The 26,149-nt window shown below is 43.4% G+C and overlaps 1 protein-coding gene across 17 annotated transcripts; it reads right to left on the bottom strand.

The window, feature by feature from the left end:
* Positions 1-728: 728 nt before the first annotated feature.
* Tbpl1 (TATA-box binding protein like 1) lies at positions 729-26,146 on the bottom strand. 17 transcript variants are annotated; one of them, XM_063274511.1, is made up of 8 exons: positions 26,004-26,142; positions 25,345-25,418; positions 7,179-7,357; positions 4,921-5,003; positions 4,719-4,782; positions 3,252-3,355; positions 3,064-3,158; positions 729-1,253 (listed from the first exon to the last, which is right to left on the bottom strand). In XM_063274511.1, the coding sequence occupies exons 3-8, from the start codon at positions 7,311-7,313 to the stop codon at positions 1,174-1,176; spliced, it is 561 nt and encodes a 186-aa protein (XP_063130581.1). In that variant the 5' UTR covers positions 7,314-7,357; positions 25,345-25,418; positions 26,004-26,142; the 3' UTR covers positions 729-1,173. The 17 variants fall into 17 exon arrangements, with proteins under 17 accessions (XP_063130581.1, XP_038947245.1, XP_063130582.1 ...); XM_039091317.1 differs by having other exon boundaries at positions 2,968-3,158; positions 7,179-7,251; XM_063274512.1 differs by lacking the exons at positions 25,345-25,418; positions 26,004-26,142 and adding exons at positions 12,650-12,692; positions 13,656-13,812.
* Between the last annotated feature and the right edge of the window lie 3 nt (positions 26,147-26,149).

Here is a 26,149-nt window from a genome sequence, read left to right as displayed (position 1 = left end):
ACCCCTGGCCACACTAAGCACCTGCCTGACCCTGCCTTTCCATCCAGAGTCCGTGCATGGCTGAGGGCCCTGTCTCATAGAATGGAAGTTTAAGGGTGGCTTCCCTCAGTCCTCCAGTCGCCCTTCACCTGCACTATTCAGACATGGCGAGCGCACTTGCCAGCAGCTCTCAGGGTCAAGTCGAGCTGGAACCACACAGTGGCACAGACACAGCTTGTGGGCATTTCTTGTTAAAACACAATGTTAACCAATTTCTGACAAGACTTTTAGTACAGCCTTGAGCATCAACCTAAGGGTAACAGGAGCCTCAACTGCTTCCTCCACCTACAGCTGGGCTTTCCAGAATAAAACTGGGACATGTTACACATGTCCACCTAGACAGGTAAAGGCCTCTCTTCAACTACAACTTCTTAGCTTTTAAAATGCATTTAACATTTTCTATCATATTAAATTAGTAACACAAACATCATTTATCTGGAGTTCTACCCTAGTTACCCAGAGCTTATATACATGGTTTTTACTTCCAATCTGCCAGGAAAAAATTCTAGTTGATATCTGGTAACAGAGCATGAAAAGATACTATATACATGTAGCATCCACATTATTCAAAAAGAAGTCCACACACTGTTAGCCAATGTCTAAGTCTGCATAGATTTAAAAAAAAAATGAATACAGCTGTTTAAAAGAGGAAATAGTGAATAAAGTTACAGAATGGATATGAAGAGAGATCTTTTCCAAACTTTTATTTGTGCACATTCAATTTAAAAAGATAACGTTTACAGGTTCTTTGGTGCCTATATTCAGCATACAAAAATGTAAAAGACTATTCACAAATCAAACACATTAGCTCCAACTGGAAAAATAATGACATCAATAAAACAACTGTAAGGTAGTGCACACTGCGACAGCTCTGCCTGTGGGGACATGAGATCACTGCGAAAATAAATAGAACGTCCTTTTGTAAAAGCAGCAATGTCATGTCTTGTAAACTTCCTTTTTATATTACAGCAAAGGTTGAAGTAAAATCCAAAGAGACTGGAGCTTACACTGTAGCCGTGAGTACGAGTCTCTGTCCTCAGTCACTGTTGGTCCAGTTTTCCTTGTGTTTCGAGTCCAATGTGCAGCAGGTTTCAAATGGTGCTCAGTTAGAGACTCTAACCAACGAAGTCTGAGTTACAAAATCTCCTTCCTGCTTTCAAACACGAATGGGTAGATCTGCTCCACGGCTGTGGCCACAGCCTTTACATTGGGCCCTGTAACAAGGAGGAGGAGGAAGGGTTGAGAGCAGGCCAGAGAGGGGCACTGATTTCCCGGAGTTAGACACACTCACTCCCCTGGTTTAGAAGCTCAGGCCTGTTCACAACACTACTGCACACTTACAAAGTCACGAACACAGTCAGAGTAAGACCCAGGCAGTACACTGTTTTAAAGCACAGCGTCATGTGCTTAAGCTTCTGGCACTGGCACGAAGAACTGCTCTGAGGGGCACAGGCCGAGGAGAACAGCCAGGAGATGGAAGGCCGCTACCCAAGCTCTGGCTCTTTCTCTGTAGGCTCTGAAAGTGCTCAGCTCACGCCAGCACGGAGGCAACCACTGACTTCAGAGCTTATTTAATTCAGCAGAATTCTGGAGGCAGCATCAGGTGACAAGGCCATGCAATGGAGTAATTAGTCCATGGAACTCGCACATTTACATGATCAAAAGGAACACGAAATGAAGAAACGTTTCTTAAACGTGTGAACAAAGCAGTCTTGCGAATAATATAATCACCCCTTGAAAAGTCATGAAAGCTTAGCTGCCCACCGACTGTAAGCTCCCCTAGCACTGCACACACTGTATCCTGACCCACTCCTTCTGGCTCGCCTCACCCACTGTACAACGCTCTCAGGAACCATACATTCACAGGAGATTCTGCATTATGTATATATGGCATGGTAATAATCAGGTCAACTGTCTTCAGTTTGGTAAGGTATTTAACCTATCAATTCGATAATTATACTTAAAAAAAAGTCAGTCAAACACAAAGTCTAGTAATTAAGCAGCTCAGTTTTCTTAAGTTTGCTACAGTGTCCTGTTTATCACCGTCCCTCCTGCCCTTAAGTCAGAGTCTCACAATGTAGACCAGACCGGCCCCACAAAGATCTGCCTGCTTCAGTGCTGGGACTAAAGGCCTCTTTAGGTTTACAATGTGCTACTCAGAAGTTTAGAAGCATCTGAAATAAGAGAACAATTTCTCTGCCTCATTTTTAAGATTCAGGCAGGAGCCTGGCAATTGGCTTTGAGAAGAAGGAAAAATACATGGCATGAGTTAACTGCAGCTGATTGGTTGAGTCTTCATTCACTTGAGAATTAAAAAAAAAGGGCTGGAGAGATGGCTCAGTGGTTAAGAGCACCGACTGTTCTTCCAGAGGTCATGAGTTCAAATCCCAGCAACCACATGGTGGCTCACAACCATCTGTAATGGAATCTGATGCCCTCTTCTGGTGTGTCAGAAGACAGCTACAGTGTACTCATGTACAAAATAAATATTTAAAAAAAAAAATTCAACAAGATTCCTTAATCTATCTTAGACCATTTTGTCTTCAGGGCCTGACTCCTAAAGTATGTCCAAGTATAATTTATTATCACAGTACTCTTTAAAAAAAAAAACCAAAAACTGCAAGCAAATGCCTTCCTGGACATGTGCACTACCTACTGAAGCTACCCCATCCAAGTACTTGGTGGAGTCAAATGAGACAAGGAAGCACATGGAGAAAATAACAGAAATTAGTTATACTGAATATCTATCTCCAGACCTGAAAAAATGGGCTTCTCCTACATAATTTAAATGTAATATTGCATACATTAAAAGTTATACTATGAAGATTATGGTGGGATATTCCTATTCAAATGTCTGCAAGTACAGTTGTGTCCTAAGTACACTGAGACCATGTGCGGCAGACACAGCCATGTGAGCATGAAGAACACCTGATGAGGATGACCGTGAGCCCACACAAGACAGCGCGGCATCCATGAGAAGCGAGTGATGCAGTTCGGAACAGGTGTGCATCAAGTCCAGGTTACCTGTCACCGTGATACTTCCTGTTGAAAATATCTGTAACGTAGCTCTTAGAGACTTTATCCGATAGCACACAGCAGGATGAAGTTCAGGTTCATAGCTATATAAAAACACAATTACCAATTACATTTTGTTACTTACACTGAAAGGCAGCTTCCAAGTTTGCATGTTCTCTTGACCCTCAAAGACCTACCTGGCATGAGGTCTGTTGTTCTTTGTGAATTCTGGCAAACGGATTTCAAAGGGCATGTTACAGACTGCCAAAACATTCACAACCTTAAAATCTGTAAAAATTACCTGTGGGCGAAAAGCAAAACTCCAGAAGTTATTCTTGAAACACATAAAAGTGCTCATTATAGCAATCTGTACTAATTACAAGTTCTCTGTAACATCATTATAAAATGGTATTTGTATAACTGAAACTATTGTTGTCTTTTAAATTTTATGTAATTAATCTTAATATTGAAAATGGGATATTTAAGAAAAGCGCTAGAAAAGGAAAGGAGTTAAGAGGAATCCCAGAGTCAGGATGGAGAAACTGTCACTTGAAGAATTAAAGCAGAGTGAGTGCTGGGCTCTTAAATTCATTTTAAAGGCATTTCTGTGGTCCTTGTGGTGATCCAGTCAAAAGCTGTTGATAACTGGCAGAGGTTTCTCTTAATACTGGTAAGCTTAGCTAGGAAAAGCAGCTTTGATATTTTCTAACACTAACAGGTGCTCCTGCTAATGTCTTTTTAAAACACGTCTCCCTTTTTCTCTTCATTCTCTACCCCTAGACTCCCATGTGTGTCTGTGTTGTGTCTGTCTGTGGCAGTGGGGACACACTCAAAGCCTTACACATTCCAAGCAAGTCTCTCCCATTGTGCTATATATAATATCTCCAGTAAAACATTCTCCGGAAGCCACATTGTGCTATATACAATATCTCCAGTAAAACATTCTCTCTATATAATATCTATAGTAAAACATTCTCTCTATATAATATCTCCAGTAAAACATTCCCTGGAGGCCACGGCTGTACATGAGAGCCACCCTCCAACCCAGTGCCTGCAGAACAGCAGAGCTAGAAATGCCACAGCGCCACAGCACCATGAACTGTGGTCCCACCCTCCCTGGCAGTGCACTCTCACCTACTCAGTTTCTACCTACAGCCCTACTCAAGAACATTGTTCAAGGACATCTTACTGAATATGACCTACGAAGGCCATATAAGTGGTAATTGTATTCACATTTTGACTGTAACAAAGTCAAGGTTGACTAGCCAGTGACAGCAGCTCTACACATGGGAGTGTGTAGTGCTGTGTCAACAGGGCTCTCCAGCTCTCTAACCGCCCTGACCAGGTATCCTGAGGCAATCAAAAGACAGTTTCTGATGAATGCATCTGTGTGGGAGAGGGAGGTAGAAAAGCTTGAGTCCACAGAACATTAATGTGTAAGGAAACAAGTCTCTATGGGAAACAATTTAGTGGGAAAAAAGTCTTTTCCAATCTCTACAGCCATACTTTGCTACCAAATGTTCACACTGAAGAGCAATATCAAGAATCTAGAAAAAGTTCAGCAGAGAAGAATTCTTGTGATTTGTTTAGTCTATTGAACTTTTTAACTTACATAAAATTAAATCCTTGACATGTGCAGTACACATATTTTTAGAAAATGTTACCTGAAAACCTAGTTTCTGCAGACTACGGGCTAAACGTCTGGCACCAAATTTAGCTTCTTCTTCACTGTAGTTGAAATAAAAACAGATGATTAGTGGCACAGAAAATGCATTCTACACTGAAAGCTGAGGAGCTTTACGTCTAGGGTGTTCTCCCGGGGTAGCAGAGCAGAGGATACGCAGTACCAGCCCAGCCAACACTTACCTCGTTGCTCCAGTGCAAATAATTTTTCCTGAGGACCAAATTGTAGCTGTAATTCTAGGTTTTCTAAGCTTCATTAATACTTTCTGGAAAAAAAAAAAAGCAATAATCCAATTACTTTAGTCTTGGCAAACAGCTCTGTCCCATGTGCCCCTGTTCGTGCCCACCTATTACGCAGGGCTGAAGTGACTACCCAGCCAGGCACCATCCTCAAGTGAAGGCCAATACTAAATGCAATCAAAGTCTCGAGAATGGCTTAGCGGAGTGTAAACAGACTCAAGAAAAGGTCTGCGCAAGTCTCTCCCTGCAGTGGTTTTTCCTAGTTCCATTATGTGCACATTACAAACTCAATACAATTCAGTGTGAGGAATACTTAAAATCGAGCAAGATAATGTTCAAACCAAAATAAGCTATAAAATTTCAGGCAAGAAACCGTGAAATGAAGTCATCCGACATTTAGTTATTACTCGCCCACCTGAAGACTGTCAGCTTCAATTCTTTTTTTTTTTTTAATTTAAACTTTTAAATTTTGGTTTGCTTTTCTGATGCGGGTGTCTTTTTAGGTAGCCCAAGCTGGCCAACTACACATAATCCTATAGCCTGTGTGGGGACGACAGTCATATGTTTTGTCACCTGACTTTCTGTGTATTTGTTTTCTTGGTAAGGGAAGATGTTATTACTAACACATTTAAAAAAAAAAAAACTTAATTGGCCAATGAGATTGTGTTTTTGTTGAATTTAACTTGTTCTTAGTTTCTAGTTCTAAAAACTGGAGATAATTTACCTAGGGTACATAGGCACTTAGTTTTTAGAACTTAAATTGAGCCTTCAGATGCATCCCTAACTTAAAAGACAATCTTCTGTGTGTTGATGACATGTACATGTATTCATGTGTGTGTGTGCAGGCATACAGCACGGCATGCATCTCCCTGCTCTGCACTGAGACAGCCTCTCCTGTGACGCACTAGCTGGGCCATGGAAGCCCAGGGATTCCTTCTCTGCCTCTGTCTTCCACAGGAGGACAACAAGCATTCCTGCACCTGGTTTTTACATGGCTCTGGGCATCCAAATGCACCACATTTGTGCAACAAGTGATTTGCCCACGGAGCCACTTCCTTGGTGTCTAGACCCTGTCTAGTCTGGGCCTGATAGGCAATCCCTTCTCAGTGTAGTGTGGATCTTAGCACTCACGAGCCTCGTGCTCTCCTTTCTCCTCAGTCTTCAGTCTTCCTTCTCTGGGCTATGTATGTATGTAATATCACTGAGAGAAGGGATGTGATACTTGCTGTGCTCAGTCTGCCTTACTCCACTGAACAGGACGCCCTTCACTGCACGCATTCTCCAAGACAGACACGTGTACCACTTTACCTTCCCTCTCATCTCCCAGTGGCTACCTAGCCGCCTGACTAACACCTGCTCTCAGAGGTTGACTTTGTAACTCCACCAGCAGCATGAGGCCCACATCCCTGCCAGCTGGGAATGAGCATGGTCTCCACAGGCTCCTATGCCTGAGGACTTGTCCTCAGCTGGCGGCACTGCTTGGGAAGGAATGGGAGATGTGGCCTTGGAGGAGGTGTGTCACTGGGGTTTGAGGTTCCAGTTGCCTCGCCCAAGCCATTGCCAGTGTTGGTCTTTCTATGGCCCTAACTCTGCTGCATGCTGGTGGATCAAGATGTGAGCTCTTGGCTTCCTGCTCCAGCCCCAGGCCTGCCTGCTGCTGTGCTGCTCACCTGAAGCTCTGAGCCTACACAACTCTTTCCTCTATCAGTCACACTGTCTCACAGGGATAGAAAAGGAACCATGATACTAGCATCTGCTGTTCCCTTTTCTCTAAGAGTCACATTGACTAGGGTGACCTGGAGTCCCAGTATGGTATGTACTTTATCAAAGCCAAATGCATACCCACTGTCACTAGAAAGCTGACATCAAATCACTAAGATTTTGTTACTTACTGATAACACTAATGTTTTTAAATAGGTTTAACAAAACATAAAATCTTACATTTAGGTTAAAACACAAGTCCCATTTTTTAGCAATTTATTGCTAAACAGGAAAATTAACATGCAACAAAATTAAATTAGGGCTTGTACTAGGGTAGACAGCCACCAAGACTAAGTAAGCGTTATTTCTAGTACTTGCAGTCTCCATGAGAAGCGCCTCCTCTACAGGGGCCCATGCATCCATTACACCTAGCATAGCAAGGTGCTCACAACTTGTCTGTACAATGCACACAGTACACATACTGAAACGCAGATACTTACCCCAACATCACGCTTATAAATTACATTTGCTCCCTCCAAAGCAATCTTCCTTAAGTTCAAATGGCATCTTGTTCTAAAAACACAGACTACATTTGTAATTAAAATGTCCAATGCAACATCACTGTCTGCATCCATTGGGGTAGTTTAGAAACTTGGTTTCCCACCACGAAGATCACATCCTGGGAAAGAAAACAAGATAGTCACTGAACTTCTATGTTTTGCCATTTCTCACAAATAATCTTAAAATTAAAATATAATAAACAGTTTTCAATTATAAGAATCAAGTAATATCTCCTATCACAAAATGTCACAATAGATGCAACAAAATTATTATCTTTAAATAACTTTCAATCCTTAAACCAGTAGTAACTTTTTCATGGTTCAGGTGTGCTATAGTTCCAATAAGAAACCAAGCATGCCACACTCAAGGACCGGACTTTGTGGTCTCTGAGTCCTTGTAGGCACAATGCAAACCCTAGCGTTTTTTTTTTTTGTTTGTTTGTTTGTTTTTTTTTTTTCTTTTTTTCGGAGCTGGGGACGGAACCCAGGGCCTTGCGCTCGCTAGGCAAGCGCTCTACCGCTGAGCTAAATCCCCAACACCCCTAGCGTTTTACATAAGAATTTAATTCTATGCTGATACCATGGCCTATGCTGATAATCCCTGCACTTAGGAAGCCAAGGTAGGACTGACCCAGATGTAGGGCTAGCCTGGGCTACATAGTGTGACCCTGTTTTAGAAAATTAAGAAATACAAATTTCTAACACCTGCATATAACCATTTAATATTCCGTTCTATGTATTAGCCATACCCTAACCTCGCTGTATGTTTTCTTGTATTTTTGGTCTTTAATATGCATATCTTTCATTTTCTGTTCCATGTGTACATGTGAGCTCCTTTAATCCTTTATTCAGGATTAATGTACCCACATTTCTGAGTAGAATTTTAATGGTTATAATTATAACATCCCTTTTTTGTACTGTCCTATCTGACCTAAGTACTAAGATTATGCCAGTTTCAGAAAACTTATGGTAGTTCTTGTTTTAAAATTCTCTGAAAAGCAATATAAAAGCACTTATTTTAAAAATATTTGAACTTCTTAGTTGCCTGAGATTTTTGGAAAATTAATTCAGTATTGTTAGTGTTTTAGAACAACCGACATTTTTTTTTTTTTTTTTTTTTGGAGACAGGGTCTCTCTGTGTAGTCCTGGCTGCCCTGGAACTCCCTCTGTAGACGGCTGGCCTTGAACTCACGAGATCCACCTGCAGCATCTGCCTCTGGAGTGCTGGAGTTAAGGGCCTGTGCCACCACTGCCTGGGCATATCTTCCACGGTTTTTCTTGGGGTCTTACTGATGTTCAAGCCTCAGCCACAGCAGTGTTCAGCCAGCCCCACTCTGTGTGCTCACAGCCTGCTGCTGCGAGGTCTTCCTTCCTTTCCCTTCCCTCCTCCTCCCCCTCCTTCCTTCCTTCCTTCCTTCCTTCCTTCCTTCCTTCCTTCCTCCCTCCCTCCCTCCCTCCCTTCCTCCCTTTCTTCTTTCCTTCCTTCCTTCCTGTGCTCGTTAAGCTGATCCCATCTTTGCTTTTTTTGGGGGGGGGGGGGGCTATGCTTATTTCATCTCTTTGAGATTTGTTCAATTCATTTTGTAATTTTTTACAGTGAAAACTACTTAAGCTTGAATTCCTTTCTCTCTGTCTCTCTCTGTCTCCCCGCCCCTCTGTCTCTCTCTCTGTCTCTCTCTCTCTGTGTGTCTGTCTGTCTGTCTCTCTCTCTGTCTTTTAAAATAAACACTGAAGGCCATCCTCACCCTCACCAGCTCTTTCAGCATTTCTCTACTTGGGTATATTTTTCATTGCCTGTCAATTCTAGTAACATTTAAAATTCTGTTAGTTTTTCTTGGATGAGTTATTCAAATTTTATAAACATGCTTTTTTTTTAAAAAAAAAAACCTTACTAGTTATAGTTAATAGCTGAGGAAATGTTAACTTAAAAGAATGTAGTAACATTATGGCAAATGGCTAATGGTCCTAGCTATAGTATAAATATGACAACATTCTCTTATAATTTGGTATAGAAACATTCTACCAAAGATACTGTTGCAGTGGATTATCAGAACCTAAAATATGTGCACACTCAGGGAATTGTTGTCCGTTGGTAATATTGAGCTAAGCAAAGAATAAACAAGATTGACCGTAAGAGACATACTATCCCGTGAGTGTGTGTGTGTGTGTGTGTGTGTGTGTGAGAAAGAGAGAGAGAGAGAGACAGAGACAGAGACAGAGACAGAGAGAGAATGAACGGACGTGCACGCTCAAAGGTCAAAAGGCATCAGGTCCCTTGGACCTAGAATTATGGACGGTTGTCAGCCACCACGTAGGAATCTGAACTCAGGTCCTCTACAAGAGCCGTAAGTAAGATCTACTTAATCGCTGAGCCTCTCTTCAGCCACAAGACACACTTTTCTGAATAGTATACAACACGAAAGCTTAGACAGAGGTTTGTTAGTGTATAAAGTTATTCAGAGATGTTCAATGGTTAAGAGTACCTGCTCTTCCACAAGCACGAGTTCAGTTCTCAGTACCCACATTAGGAGGCTCACCAACATCCTTAACTCCAGCCTTGGGGTCAATCATCTCTGGCCTCTGTGGGTACATACACTTAACTAGTATGGAGGCTTGACATGAGATTATTTTGGTGCATATATATGATATATATATATGTATCGAAGCGTTAGCATCTCTATGTAGAGAATTAGCACTTTTTGGTAGAATCTGAATTTCCTTTTTGTTTTTTGAGCCAGGCTTTCATGTAGCTTACGCTGTACCTGAGGGTGAGCACCAACTTGTAATTTACCAACTGAGCTCGACCCCAGCTCTGAATCTCAATTCCCAAATCAACACATACCCATTAGGTGTACTGTTAAAAGTAAAGTTACTTCAGCTTACATACTCTTTGTCTGGGACTCATATTTAAAAATGGCTTAACTGTTTTGTCTCACTTTCGAGTTTGATTTGTCAAATACTCCAAATTAAAATATTTAGAATGGCAGCGGTCTTGTTTTCCTGAAGTGCTATGTTCCCAGCACTCTGTAAAGCACACGGAAGCAGAACTCCTCCCCCGACTTGCCCAGTGACTGTGTGGACAACACAGCACCTATCTTTAGGGCTCTGACTTTCTAGCCTAGGGCTTGGTATTCACTGCAAAGCCACTGCTTCAGCAACTACAACCTCGGATCTCCTGCAGAACACTGCCCCCTCCTGGCTCTGACGGCAAACTTCATCAGAAGCAACCACATCACATTTTCTACAAGAGGCCACAATAAATGCTGTCATAAAAACAAAGCACAAAGGGGTTGGGGATTTAGCTCAGCGGTAGAGCGCTTGCCTAGGAAGCGCAAGGCCCTGGGTTCGGTCCCCAGCTCCGGAAAAAAAAAAAAAAACCACAAAGCACAAATAACCTTACCATCCAATGGAGGGCCAAAAAAGCCAAACTAAATAGATCTGCTTCCACACAGGAGAAGAGTCTTACCACTCTAAGAGACTGTGTTACAGCTGTGGATGTTGCAAGGGGCTTTAAGGCTTGACCACAGTTAGCATCCATCCGTAATCTGAGAACTGGCCAACTTAGGGTAAGATTGGTAACAGACCGATTTACAACACATACAAGTCTACTCACAAAGTCCCAAGAGATCTCTCCTTTCTAAACGTCAAGCAAATCAACACAGTTCCACACTAACACAGTATTCTATAAAGCAGCCATCCTACATCCTGATTTTACCATGCTACCCAACTGTCAACACTTCTCTGAGAACCAGAATCCTATTGCCTTTTAGAAGACTGTTCTCTCTCACCTCGGAAAGTAGCATAAACTGCAGAAGAGGGCTTTGCTGCGGGGCTTATATTAACTCTGTGGCGTCATCAGTCACCTAGCTTTCTCCACGTCTTCAGCCCCTCTCCTGTAAACGGGGGTATCCTATGCATGGCCAAGGGGAGGTCCAATATTGTCACCAAGAGCAGAGCAGGCAGCAGGTACTGAGCGAGCTTGCAGGTGCTTTACAGCTGACTATGGGAACTGAACACGACTGGGTGAGTTGGTAAGAGAGCTTAAGTGCCCTTACAGCTGCAGATGGAGAGACGCAGATCCTAGCAAGTGAACGGGCCAGAACCTGGGTAGGAAAACTTTTCCAGGCACTCAGCCATGCTCATGTTTCCACAGTGTCTGCAGTGCAGGTAAACATACAGTGCTGAGCAGGACAAGGAGGCCTAAACCATTTACCACGTGCCTCTGAGAAAGTCTGATTCCTCAGCCAATCCACTAAGGTACACCAGTAAAGTATTTAACTGTGAAAAACATAAATCCCATTTTTAAAATTAAAATTAACTAAAAGTATCCACAAACAAGGTCTTTGACTAAATTCTTGTTGAACAATCCAGTATAGACGACATTTAAGGGCATTACCAATGACCTGTGCAGATCTACTTGACTTGACATTAGGGAATTACTGTGAACTTTGTTAGAGGAGGCAGCAAGAGTGTTATCCAGATACCTACGCCAATTTTTAGAGATCTGCAGAGGTATTCAGGTATTGTCATGTACCTATGATCAACTTGAACTTTAAAATACAGGAATCCGTCCCTATTGGAAGCCAGTGACAGATCTTGCTGTGCAGTGTCTCTCAATGTCTGATACCTCACCACACAAATGTCCACCATCTAATGGGAAGATGAAGGCATGTAATATATACAACTTTCTGATTATACACTAAGTTCCTGTCTTAACTCTAGTGTCAGCCTACATATGCCTTCTCAAGGCTAAACTTCCTGCACTCCCTTTCCCGCTCCCGTTCAAGGGCGGCAGAAGGATAAAGGAGGCACATTACTGTGGTCCACAGAACAGCGGCCTCAGTGAGCTGGAACCCATTAGCTGACCAGCAGGGGCCATGCTATCGCAGACATTCCTGTACTTGCCCCAACTGCTTATACCTCACGCTTAGAGTTTTCTTTCTTCCAAGTATGCAAGAAAAGAATTTATAGTATGCCTGGACTCACACAAAAAGCTAAAGGAAGGATATGTCACCATATTACATAAAGCACTGAATAAATGCTGAAGCAAACATACCTTATTAAAATTAATGCTCACTATACACACGTCTACCAGTTAACTATACTACTTATTCTAAATAAAAATCCTTCTACCTGTAAACACAGTGACTGGAAGACTGAGACAACAAAGAGGTCATTGCAGGTCAGGGCCAACCTAGGCTACACAAAGTAAGGCCTTCCTCCTCCTCCTCCCCACCACCACCCCCCCCCCCAGCCTGAAGACTAGAAGACAGGTGGCATCCATGTGAATAACTTGCATTAAAATGACTATTATAATTTTTTAAACCTATTCTTCAGAGAAGGCCAGAGTGACAGCTCAGTGGTGAAGGCTCTTGTTGCCACCAAGTCTGACAACCATTAATGGGACTCACACGATAGATGAAAAGAACTCCAACAACTTGTCTTCTGTCTGATCTTCACACACGTGATACAGCCATGTGAACACGCACAGATAAACAAATATAAATGACAACAAATTAAATGTAATAAAGAATTCTACAGGGAGCTACAAAGACTATTTTTTATTAAGAATAATTGTATTTTGGCAACTATCTACTGAGCACACAAAGCCACATAAAAATAAGTTTTCTAATACTTCAGTGGTATCTTAGGCAATGGTGCCTAAAAGGCAGTAGGAGAAATGTAGATGCTGTTCATTTTCTGAAGGAGACCACTGCTGGGAGATCCCTCTCAGGCTGTGTAGCTGACTGGGAGCTGTAGCTTGCTTCCACTGCCCAGTACCCGGAGTGTGGGTTGTATTATAACCATTGCTAGCCAGGGCAAGAATTCTAACTTTGAGTATGTTTTCTACAGAATACACTTTTATACCTTCATAAATTAAACCACAGTAGACCAGGAGCCACCCATATTTTATACATACAAATTTAAATTTGGGGGCTCAAACTTAAAGATATACCAGCTCCTTATTATGTGTAGATAAAATTTATTTTAGATGTCCCGTGCTATTTTAAGTAAACTCTGAGGGTTAACCAATTGTCAGCTGGATAGGATCTAGAGCCCTAAAAGATAAGCTTCCGGGCATGCTTCTGAGGGGCCGGCCCTTGACTAGGTTAACCAAGGTGGGGAGAGCCGCCAACTCTGGGTGGCAAATTCCCAGGCTGGACCCTGAACTCCCCACACGAGAAGGGAAGCCGAGCACAAGCACTCAACAGCCTCCCGTCTTTAACATGGCTGTCATGTGACCGCTGCCGTAAGCTCCTGCAGCTGTGTCTTCTCTACCATGACTGACAGACGACTGTAATCCTCACTTGTGGACCAGTCAGTCTTGTTGCCCTGAAGTTGCCATTGGGGTAATTTTGTCACAGCAACAGAAAAGGAAACAAGACACTGTCAGCCCCCAACTCTCGGTATACATACATGTATGTATTTTCACTCCCGTCTGAGACAGAGCCTCACTATACAGTCCTGGCTGGCCTGGAACTCGTTCTGCAGACCAGTCTGGACCAGGTTGCAGACTCACAGACTTCCAATTGCCTTTGCCTCCCAAGTGCTAGGATTAAAAGCACGTGCCACTACACACTGCAATATAAGATTTTTAAGAAAGCATGTCAGTTCTGGTTACATACAGTACTCAACCACTGTTAGATTTTCTTAGGCTGTTGAACTCATATGTTTATCTGAGCATCTTAAACAAGATGGTGATCATATACAAGTGCTATCTTATAAGGGTTTTGTAAAAATCTATTGACAAGGGCTAGAGAACTGGCTCTGGTTAAGAGAACTGGCTGCTGTTCGAGAGGAACCATGTTCAATTTCCACACTCCCATGGCGGGTATCACAACTGTCTTTAACTCCAGTTCCAAGAGATCTGACACCCTCCTCTGAGCTCCACGGGCTCCAGGCAATATGTGTGATGCACACACACACACACACACACACACACACACACACACACACACACTCACACACGCATGCAAACCCCCCACTTATAAAATAAAGCAATGACCATGATGACATCTTTTGACAACTTCAGATACAAAAGTAGCCAATACCTCACTAGTTGATTTTCCTAAATATTAACAAAGGTAAATTCTTTAAATATTGCTAACCATTTATACTTCTTTAAATGAAGCTGTTTTATATCAATGGTTTACTTTCCTGAGTCATAAAGCTCTTATATATAAATGTTAGCCAGGTTAATCTAGTCCTTCTGCTGAAGACAATCTCGGTGCACTTCAAATGTACGGCTACTGTGTCCTTGTTCGGCAGCTCAGCATCACTTCTGTTAAACCAATTCTGTAACAAACACTGGAAACCAGCCTGAGCCCCATGCTAGAACACAGCAATTCAGCAGTGGCTTGGTAGGAAGAAAGAGCAGGTGTTCTTAATGCTGAAACAAGTTTAGATCATGGCTATTAAGACTTGAAGGGCAGGCCAGCATGGAGAATGGGAAGAATTATAGGGAGAAAACTGGAGATGGAGAATGGGTCAAACTGTGTCATGTTAAGGATTTTCATACTTGTCCCAGGTGTGGTGGTAAGCTAGAAGGGTGGGAAGAATATAAGACATAAATCATTACTGCTCTGCAATAGGAGGGTGGAAATGAGATTGGTGAGAAAACCTATCAGCACTGAGTAAAAAAGAAAAGCTCAAGAGACAGAACAAACAGGACTCTGCAGTAGATACAGGGAAGAGAATGTGGAAACGGAGGTGATGTTAGGTTTCTGGCTAAGGCTCTCACTTCCTCACACCAAGGAAAGGCCGTAGATTGCTCAGGAGGGAAGTGGGTGACAACTTACTTGGAGCATCTTGAGCTCTAAAACGCTGTGAGACACCAAGAGGAGATCCAGAATAGACACGGCCATCTAAGCACTCAGCAAACCAGTCAGCAAGGCAGTCCCTTATGAGCCACATTATGAGCTACAAGCAGAGGGGAGCCTCAGTGTCTCCATGTATAACACAGCACAGGACCTACCAAGCGCCAGGCATCAACTGAAATTCCACGTGGCATGCCTGGCGCTGCTCTTGTACACAGTAAGCGTTCAGATTTAGCTATTCTTACTGTTCCTATTATTATCTCCTTTCTTCCTCCTCCATGAGCAGAGAAATGTTCAAAAATGGAAAAGGTTTCTGGTGATTCATTACAGTCTTCAAGCTTTGGAACACAAGAATACTTCACGTGTCTTCAAGTTGAAAAGCAAGACGTAAAATAAAGCCCACAATTTGATGTACCTGATCAATAAAATTAGTATGGTGGGAACATAGATTTAGCCACAAATTTAATAATAACTGCAGACTTAAATAAGACTATTTTTAATCAAAACACATGATGGCTACTGACTGAGAATGAGATGGTTGGCTGAGGAGCAGCTGTGAGGGGATGGAGAGCAGGACCAGCAAAGACTAAGCAGGCACTGGGGCACATTACACATTGATTACTTAGCTCAATTTTATTTAGGTCCCCACAGAAGCTTTAGACATTCAATTTGGAAATTAAGCTTTAAATACTCATTGCATTTAGTACTCAGTGCTGCTTCTCTTGGGTGGGTCATCTATTCTCACAGACAACAGACTAAGGTTTGAAACACTGAGAAGGGCAGGGTGGCGCATGCCTGTAATTCCAGTAACCAGAAGGCTGAAGCTGGAGGGAGGGTCGACTGGAGTTGAGGCCATTCTGGGTTACAAGGAGAGTTTCAGGTCAACCTAGGTCCCAGAGCGACACCATGGCTTTTCAGTTTCGTCTCCTCCTTAAATCAGAAATCCTTACTGAAGTCTAATGCAGCCCCTGAGGAATTAAATTAAAACAGTTCCAGCAGTTAAGGACTCTCTAAAACTGTGGAAAGACAGACATCTCTGTGTGCTTGAGGGAAAGACAGACACCTCTGTGTGCTTGAGGAGGTTGTTTTCTTCATATTTTAAATATGCCATAAACCTTAGTCTCTTGGAGATTTCTGGGCTTTGACTGCTGTCTATGAACTTTATGGCTGGCTCCTATGTCAATCTTGACCTATCAGAGACTTAATCTCATATTCCCAACTATCTACTAGGTCAAAACTCCTCAATTCCACAGAAACACGGCAGTGTGCTGCTTCCACCACTGCTAAGTGAATGAGTGGCGTGCAGTCACCAGCCACTAGCCGCTCATCACAACCAAAGACCTCTCAGTCTTAGACATGTTCACTCATGTATGCTATCCCACCACTCTGCAGGCTGAGGGTGAGGACTGTCATTGGTTTAAGGCTATCGTGAGCTACATAGAGAGCTCCAGGTTAGCCTGCGCTCAAGTGAAACCCTGGTTCAAACCCATTCCAGCCCTCTCCACAAAGCTTCAGAACCTTCCTTTTTTTTTCTCTTATACTCAGCTAACTTCAAACATAGGTTTATAGTCTGTGTCCAGACCAAGAATTATTTTTAAGCTTTCTTGCACATCATTATGGCAAGAGTTGTCCACTACAACTTTTCTGTTTGCCGCCTTCAACATCTAGTCTGTTTATCAAACAACTACCAGAATTATCCTTCTAACTGTGCTACATCCCTACTTCAAACAGACAGACAGACACCAACCTTTTGGTTCTTAGAAAAACAAAACAGGATCTAATCTGCTTGGCCTGGAGTGTTATGCACTTCCCATCCCCAAGTTTCCTTTTATAGCTGAATTTACTTAAAACACACCCTTACAGTCCACTTTAAAGCATACTGCTGGAAAGGGCAGATCATCCCTTCAGCTAACAAACTCTTATTCTAACTGCACATTTACTATGTAACTGGAGTCAATCAAGCCCTGTGAGTCGGCAGGGGAGGAGCCTCTTAGCAGTTAGTCTAGCAGTAAAGCAGATGGCGAACAAGCCGGCAATGAAATAATGAGAGAGTGTGATACAGGAGTAAACAAGATGCATGAGATGCTCAGGATGAGCCCGAGAAGTAATTTCAGCGAGAGTTGAGTCCACAGGACAGAGGACACGGCAGCACAGTACTCAGCACGCAAGGGAGACTGTGTTCTACTTCCTAGGGACAGCAAACACTAAGCTCTCTAGAGAAACAGCTCGATTTAAATGTCTTTAGCTCTGGGATCAGCAACTTGGTTGCTGAGTTAAAGGAATACTTCTGGAACAAATCAAGGAATTGCAGGACAGATTCTATTCAAGGTGGCAATTAAGTAACAAAAGTTAAGATTTAGACTTATTTGTATTACTTACATTATATTTATACTTAGCACTTCATTTTCCTTTTCCCCCTAAACTACTCCATGCTTTAAGTCACCCAAGGAACCTAACCTGTCCAACTCTTAAAGCCAGAATAGCTAACCTGTCCAGTCTGTCAGGATACTGTTCATTTCACAGCCAAAATGGGCTTATTCCTCTATTTACAAAGGGGGGCAAACAGACAAACAAAACCCCACAACAAAACTCAAACAACAAAAAACAAATCAACAGCAATAACAACAACAAACATCACAAGACAAACTAAAAGTATAGTTTCAAAGCTGGACATGTGGCCTTTGAGTCAGAGGATTACCAGGTGGAGGCCAATCAGGGATACACAGCAAGATCCCACCTCACTGCAAGACAGCCAGACACTGTTTGAGACATCTGAGGTCTTCTAATTTTAACAAAAATAAAAAAGCTGAAATAAATAGAGATGCACTTGTAGGGGGCCAAGAGGTGGGGGTGGGGCAGGGATAGGGTTTCTCTGTATAACTGCTCTGGTTGTCCTGGAATTCACTTTGTAGACCAGGTTGGCCTTGAACTCAGAGATCCCTCTGCCTCTGCCTCTGCCTCCTCTGAGTGCTGGGATTAGAGGCATGCCATCATGTTGGGCTAGAGATGCACATTTTTAACATAAAGACAACTAAGTACTCTCTTGCTGCTTCTCGGAGGTATGTTGAGAAATACTCAGGCTGTGGTACAGCCACCATCTAAGCCTACAAATGTGTACCGGGCGATCCCCACTGTGCATTTCAGAGGAAATGGCAACATGATAACTATTTGTGCACCTAAATGAGGGTAAAGTAGAAACACAGGTAACAGGAAATTTCATTTTCCTTATGATAAGGCCACCATCATCTATGTGGTCCTCCAGTGATCACAGCTCCATTGGACAGCGTATGAAACTGCCCAAGCAGGTCTGCACTGTAGTGAGATTTTTAGATTACTGTCAAGCTTTAATTTGCCATATTGCAATCATGCTAGCAATATGAGCTAAGAGAATCAGAATTACTCATACGAACTTTTTGTTTGTTTGAACATATGTTCTCATGTATGTTCAACATGGCCTCCAACTCACTCTGCAGCTAATGCCTAGTGCTAGTATATGAGCATAAGCTAGCACAGTGACCTTATTTATACTCCTAGTCCTCCGGCCTCCATCTCCCAGTGCTAGGACAGGCAAGAGCTAGCTGGCTCATCTACGAGTTTTTAATCCGCTGTCTTGTCAGATCTTTGTCCCTATGCCACCATAAGAGCATAGAACAGAGAGTACTTTCAGAGTAGCATACCAGGTTTGCTGACTATCTATGAATTGGTGATCATTTTCAACATGGCTTTGCTTCCATGACCTCCCTAAGTGAAGATCCTGGGATGTGGCCAGGCCATGATCGATTAAAGGCTGCTTAGGACTACTTCCCCCAGGCTGTCTGAAGCTAACGGTGAGGGGATGCAGGATGTACAGCAGTCATAAGCAAGCGAGTGACAACAGCTCTGTAGCTCCAGAAAAGTGTCTGACAAAGGGACGGGGTGAGCCTTTTCCCACAAAGGCTTCGAGTTCACTTTGAGTTATCAGAAGCTCTGACTAACCTTACCCATCTTCCTATCTGCACCCTGGATTAGAGATTAGATTAGCTTCATACCTTCCCATCTGTACAGCAACATCTGCCCTCAAATAGTAAGGTGGAAAAAAATACCAGGGAAACCCTTCTCCCAGCAGGTAAACTTTATTGTAAAGGGCAGTACTAACATACTGCCCTCAGGTCCGTCTCTCACGCCACCTTTCTTTTTGAATGGAACCACATGTAGCCCTGGCTAGCCGGGTGCTTACTATGTAAGTGTGGCTGGCCTCAAACTCAAGAGATCCACCTGCCTCTGCCTCCACCACACTGAGATTAAAGCTGTGAGCCACCATGCACATGAGGCTCAGGACCTGCTTTCTTAAACCTATTCCAACAGTCTTCAGAGTATCTGACGTTAAAGGAGCTATAAGCATACACTTGGGTTGGAGAGCAGAAAAACTACAGTCATTTCTCCTCACATCTGTCTCTGTTCTGTTGTCTTAAGATCTGGGATCAATGTGGCCATGACAAAAGGGTTAAGAAAATGTAATCATTATAAGATGGATTCTGACGAATCTACTTGCTCACCTAAATCAGCAGGATCCGCCAGGCTTCACTTTCTTTAATTAGGAAAACAAAAACAAAGTCTTATCTCTGAATACAAGCATCTTGCTAATCTCAGGTGTAAAATGCAACACAAACTTGGGAAAGGGAGCTAAGGAACTTTATCACCTCTATATATGAGGAGCACACCTTGCTTTGTGGTATGTGTGTGTTGGGGGACGTGCGGGGTAGAGACCTGGGCCTGACACATTTCAGGCAGTAACTTCCACTGAGTTAAATACACTATGAATGATGGGATAGTGTATATTTTATAAAATTATTATTTCAATAAGAAAACAGGATTTAGACATTAGACAACAAAGAAGACAATAGTTTGAAATCCACTTTAAGCAAAACTTTCTTTTTGATACAGGGTCTTGTTCTGGCTGGATTAGAACTCACAGTGATCCTCCTGCCTCAGCTTTCTGGGTACTGGAATTATAGACATGCTCCATCAGGCTCAGCAAAATTATTATTATTATTATTATTATTATTATTAGTAGTAGTAGTAGTAGTAGTAGTAGTAGTAGCATTTTAGTAGTTTCAAGTGTTCAATTTGACTTAACTTTAAATTAGCTATCTTGATAGTCAACTGTAATTATCAAATTACTTCCTAGGTTAGATAGTTTCAATATTTGGTTTGAGCCTTACCATCATTAAAAAATTAAGTTTTCCATTCAAAAGCCCTTTGGTAATCACTGTCACAGCAACAGCGTTAGCTCCTTCTGTAACTCTAAAGGATACATTAATCTTACAGCTGTAGTGGCATGGAAAACTCAAATGACTGATCCGGGTACTAACAAATTTCAAGTGTATCGTCAATTAAGGTATACAAGTAACAATGCTTTCTAGTCAGGCCAGTCCTGCCAAATGAGTCAACGGGGCCTGTTTCTTCCACTCAGAAGACTACACAGGCAGGGACGCCGTCAGGCCCACAGGGAGGGAAGCAGCCTTTCAATAGCTGTGACCAGGAGCCAGACCAGGCTTTGTTGGTTTCCCTTCTCTAAGAAATGTACATGTCTGGCTTTACTTAGCCCATCTGCTGTAAGTGATAACCAGATGCTCCTGTGACAATTAGACATTTTCAAAGTACTCCCCTACACTAAAACCTAATAGCACAGATGAGTCTAATAGGCTGGGATCAAAAGGAACGTCAATAATGTAACAGCAAGTCTGGGAACAAGAGAAAGGAGAGATCTGATGAGCACGCAACCGCAGAGGACCAGTGCTCAGAGCACCTGCTCACTCTCTCGGCCTCACATGACCCTTTAAGCTCAGATATTAACTCTACATTGCAGACAGTGATGCCACACCATTAACAAAAGCAGACCCCTGATGCTCAACACAGGTGGCTGCTAAGTAGGCAACAGTTCATACCTTTAATATACCCACTCTAATACCAAAAATGTAACCAATCCTCATCAAGTTACTGCTTACAAGTAAGAGCTTCAAAGTTTGTAGAAGGAAGGTTGATTCTTTTGAAACTAGTATTTCACTTAGTAAACTAGCCTTCATCCAGGCCAATCTATATACGAAGTTGTCTTTCTTGCTAGGCACCATTAGTACTCACAAGTCATGACAAAATGCTGTCTGTAGCACACCATCTAATTTCTCCCTTTCTTCCTCTAATCTTGTGTGTGCACACAAATGCGCCTAAGTATGGATGTGCAAAGGCTACAGCACAGGGATCAGGGACAACCTCACATACAGGTCCCCACCCTCTCTCTACCTTATGTAAGACAGGCTCTCTTGATTCAGTGCTGCTTCTGACAGGCTAGCTAGCCCACAGGCTTTGGGGGGACTCCAGTCTTTGCACCCCTTCTAGTCACAGGATCACAAGGATTATAGACACACCACCCACCTCCTCTGACTTCATGTGGATTCTGGGGATCTGAACTCAGGCCCTCACATTTGCATGCCAAGTACTTGTCCCAATGAGCTCTCTCCCTAGACCTCAGCACTTTCTAATGAGTAAATACTCTAAGGTCAAAATAAACGATAGCCAAACGTTTGTACTGTATGGGAGGGGGTAATATTTTAAAGTTTTGGTGACTCCGTGTGAAGAGAAATCTAAACTGCCCAAGAAGTTACTTTGACGTAAAGATTAAACATTTAATAAGATTCCTGGTAACATATTTCCTTTCATAAATCCAACCATTCAAGATAAATTATCTTCTGTGTTAGCATTTAGTCACAGTTAAGAACAGGTAAGCAGAATTTCCTACGTGGTCTGACTATTTGCCATTGATGACATACTTCTAGAATCTTGCTTTTTCACAACTATAAAAACAACATATATTCTATATCCCTTCTAAAAAAAAAAGACAGAATGTATCATAATAAAAAAATATCACATTTGTCTAGGTGTCCTAGAAGACCCCAGGTCTGTCTCAACTTGTAGAACTCTTCCACAGTGGTACTCCTAAGATGCACACAGTCCCTGTGTCTCCTGCTCAAGTGGGAGCAGTCAGTCCTTCTTTCTATAGCTTGGATTCGTTAAAACAGCCCTAATCATGCCTCTGACCTGCTGGTGCCTACAGGTGCACCACTACACAGAGAGTAACGAACAGATGTGACACAGGAAGACTTAGGTGTCAGAAGGCTTTTCTCAGGGCTTGGGCACTGGCACACAAGATAGGCTCTGTTTCATCTGCTAGGAAAGCCCCCAAATCAGTAAAATCAACATGCTATCTCCATATAGTAAACAAGTCAGTCTTCAAAACACACCGAGGATATGAACACGCGATATGGCCATGATTCACAGTGCTGACCTTCTAGAAGCTTCTTGTATCAAGCAGGCATGATGATGTCTACCAACCAACAGTTACAGTACCAGTACATATGTAATACAGTATCTGACACTTAAATTTACCTCCGTCATGTCATGTTACCCATGTCTGTCACTTCTCTGTCAGCTACCCATACATAAAAAGCACACTTCAAGTGGCACCAGTCAAAAAAGGTGTGAAGTGCAATGGACAGGAATTTCAGGAAAATTTTATAGTTCAAATGTCAGCTAAAAATCTTGACACTAAAAGCTTTAATTTGGAAACATGGTGAAAACTTTCTACTGTAAACGCTTCCAAAATCAATTTAAACTTTATTTTTCATAGTAATAATTTCATCACATTGTTGTTGATGCAACAGGAAGAAATCAACCACCTAGGGTCACTTACTTAATGTTTAAATGTCCTCATGTCTACTCAACTACACTATACAGAATTTGCTACCTTTTAAATAATGTCACATTTCTGATCAGAAATGACATTTCAAAATAATGGTTGTGCCCCATGATCTGTTGTACATTATAGCAAATTCTGCACACTCTTCTCACAGATATACCCACAACATTTTTTATCAGATTATTTTCCACCTGAAGAAAAATGTGTGGAAACCACTTTTGCACTTCCTTTAAAATCGCAAAATGTAATTTTAGCCAAATATTCAGATGCAAAATGGTAAGATAGGTGTTGAAAACAGCTTTAGACCAAGAATTACAAAAACCTTATGTTCTGTTTATAACACATAACAGGTCTGTAATATCTTTTTAACCTCAAAAAGAGTGACTGTCTATAGTAACAGTAGTACCGCATGGGCTTCTAAATACCCCAGTTATCAAGAGCTCAAATATTATCACAGTTTTATTTCAATACAATCTTTTGCATCAGAATGAATTTGAAGCTTAGCAGTTATTCTGAAATATAGAACATCTGGCATGTCCACTCCAATTCTTACCCACAAAAAGGGTTCATATGAAAATACAACAAAGTACCATTAATGAAAAACATACATAAGCCCAGGGCATGTGCTGAAAACTCCCTATGAAGCAGAAAAACATATAAAAGTATAAAAAGCATTTCTGATCAGGATACAATTGAGGAGAACACGGAGTCCTGGGGCCAACACCACGGAAAGCCAAAACAGGATTAATAAAAGTTCGACAAGAGAACTGACCAGCATTCAGGGACCACAGAAGACAGAGGGCTCAGCAAACAGTCCAGGTGAAGAAAGTCTAACGGAAACGCTGATGTGCAGGGAGTTCCTTAGGATACACACTGAAAGTTCCAAGGCTGGCACTACAACCCACAGTGGATGATCACCAAGTAGCCTTCACAGAATAATAAAATAAAAATAAGAAGCAAAAGTCTCACCCTGGCTTCTGAAATACTGACTTTTTCATCTCAGTGTTCAAGTCTCCAGTCCTTTTAAAGGGAAGCTGCTGATCTCCTTGTCAATCTGAAAGTACTTCAACTAACAACACTGGACCCCAGAGTCCCAGTTAGAAGCTTACAATAAAACAAGGACTTAAAAACTGTACCCTGCCTGGCTCCTCTTCAAGAAAGCACACAGCTCTAGATCATTACAGTTCCTGGCACTCATTTTGGGAGCACAGAATATACAAGAGGCCTGGCAGTAACAGCGACATCCTTTGGCTTAGGAGAAGCCAGGCTTAGCAACTGAACCTGTGGTCAACATATTGCCTAGAAAATTATCAATGCTGTTTCCATCATTAATCTTCAACTTTGTATGAAGAGCCTTGGTCCTACTGACCATAAAAATGTTATTACTGTAGAATGTAACCTTTCCGGACCACAGAGGAACTTTACTACCGATGGGAAAATCAGTTTTGTTTTGTTTTCTGAGGCAGACATCTAGTGCAGGAAACTTACTATTATGTACCTAAGCAGGCCTTGGACTCACATTCTCCCGCCTCAGTCTACCAAGTAGTCTGTGATGCAAGTCTGAAGAACACAGACTGATGAATATTTAACTGGGCGTATCAAACCCTAAATAATTCTTTCAACCAGACAGTGCTAAAAGTCACTCTTGATTTGAATGGACTGCTTGCTATTTTCTCAAACTTGGAAAGAGCCTGCGAATTCTGGCCAAAGTCTGAATGCCCTCCTTCCATTCCCCTTTTTCAATGACCTCACGGAATCTGAGCTTCATACACAAGCCACAGTTCTAGGCCATTCTTCTTAACCATAAGCACGCCAAGTTCACACTAGTCACTGCCAGTCTCACTCGGCAGGTGACAGATGCAGTAAAGCTCACAGATGTGGACTGGCTGCAGCTTGACACTCGGTGCAATGTGCACACTGGCAGAGCCTGCAGATGCACGGCCTGCAGATGCACAGCTCGGCAAAGGAGTGTTTTCTATTTCAGTCATTTCCCATTTTATATACTTCTAGAACCCGTCCAGGCGATTGTGCAGCGATTATCGCCTCCTCCTCCCCCAATTCTCATCCCTGCTCAGCCCTATTCACAATTCATTTCTTTCTTCCCGCGTTCCAGATCCTTCTTCCCGAAGCTTAATTTGGCTACTACTATTATTATAGAGCGGGGCTCCCGGCAAGTGCCAGAAACGACAGGCGACGGCGCCGCTATTTGGGGGAGCCCTCGCGCAGCTGCTCCAAGTTTCCCGAGAAGCCACGGACCCCTCGCTTAGTGGCATGGTCCCTTTTCCCCCTGGGGGGGAGGTGCTCCAGGACCCGGTCCATCCCTGCCCGTCCGTCTTCCTCCGCCAGGCAGGCGCGCCCCACCCCCACCCCGTTATCCCTACTGGGATGCCCGAACCGCTCGGCCTGTCCTCTGTACTAGCCGGTGGCCCGCGGCGCTCCCATGCTCAGGTCCCCGCCCGCACAGCTCCCCGCAGCCCAGCCGGCGCGCAGACGCCCCGCGGCTGCTCCGGGCCCCGCGGGTTCCGCGTCCCCCTCCCCGGACCGCCGACGGGGTTACCGTGGGAAGACGGGGCGGTCGTAAAGGACGCGGCGGCAGCGCTGCTGCTGGTTGCGTCGGACGCGGAGAAGAAGCTGGAGGACAAGGATGAAGATGAAACGGGTTCGCTCCCCAGTCTCCATGGAACTCCCGCCCCGGCCCGTTGCTAGGAGCCCCCCAAGGCTCGAGCTCCGTTTCTCGCTTTGTTGTTCCGGGTACAGGGCGGCCGCTGCTTCCCCCGCGACAATAAATAGACTAGACGCTCGGGAGCATAGAGATGGGACGAGGCAGCTAGAGTGCCGCCGGACCCGGGCACTCCGGGTATCCGCGCTAGCCACTCACTTCCGGTTCTCGCTGCTCTCCTCGCAGCCCTGGCCCCCTAGCTCCTTCCTCCTTCCAGAAGCCGCTGGCAAAGTCCTCCTGCCCGCGGGATGGGCGAGGCGGAAGTGGCCAGAGGGCGCTGGTTACCCGGGCTGCGCTTCCCTCAGCTCACCGAGGGAGGGTTGGAAGCCCCGTGCATGTTTTCTGCTCATCGCTGGCGAGCAGCATAGCACAAATGGGCTTTAATTTCCATTTAAACCAGAACTGTGCCTAGCACCCAATCGTTTATACAGACAAGCTCAGCTAGCAGCCACTGGGCCCTAGTCCTGACCAGGGGGTCCCGGGGGTCCCGGCCTTACTCAGCGAGGGCCCGGCGTGGCGGGAGCAGTGAGGCTGGCCGGACGCTGGCGACGCACACTCGCCGGTTTGAACGGCCGCACCGTGCGGGCCGAGTGAGCCCTCGGGACGGCGTGGGCCGTGCTTCCTGCGGAGCGAGACTCATAAC

Source organism: Rattus norvegicus, chromosome 1 (genome assembly GCF_036323735.1).
Source record: "Rattus norvegicus strain BN/NHsdMcwi chromosome 1, GRCr8, whole genome shotgun sequence".
Classification (NCBI taxonomy): domain Eukaryota; kingdom Metazoa; phylum Chordata; class Mammalia; order Rodentia; family Muridae; genus Rattus; species Rattus norvegicus.
Note: the sequence above shows the minus strand (reverse complement) of the source record. Positions and strands in the feature narration are given on the sequence as shown.

What these genes read in the sequence shown, in the direction of transcription:
- Tbpl1 (XM_063274478.1), bottom strand. Translation starts at nt 26,146, where the DNA reads ATGAGTCTCGCTCCGCAGGAAGCACGGCCCACGCCGTCCCGAGGGCTC. An exon ending in ATTTGCACTGGAGCAACGAG is followed by an intron (nt 4,783 to 4,920) that starts GTAAGTGTTGGC and finishes TTTCAACTACAG; the next exon opens with TGAAGAAGAAGCTAAATTTG. An exon ending in AACAACAGACCTCATGCCAG is followed by an intron (nt 3,159 to 3,251) that starts GTAGGTCTTTGA and finishes GTTTTTATATAG; the next exon opens with CTATGAACCTGAACTTCATC.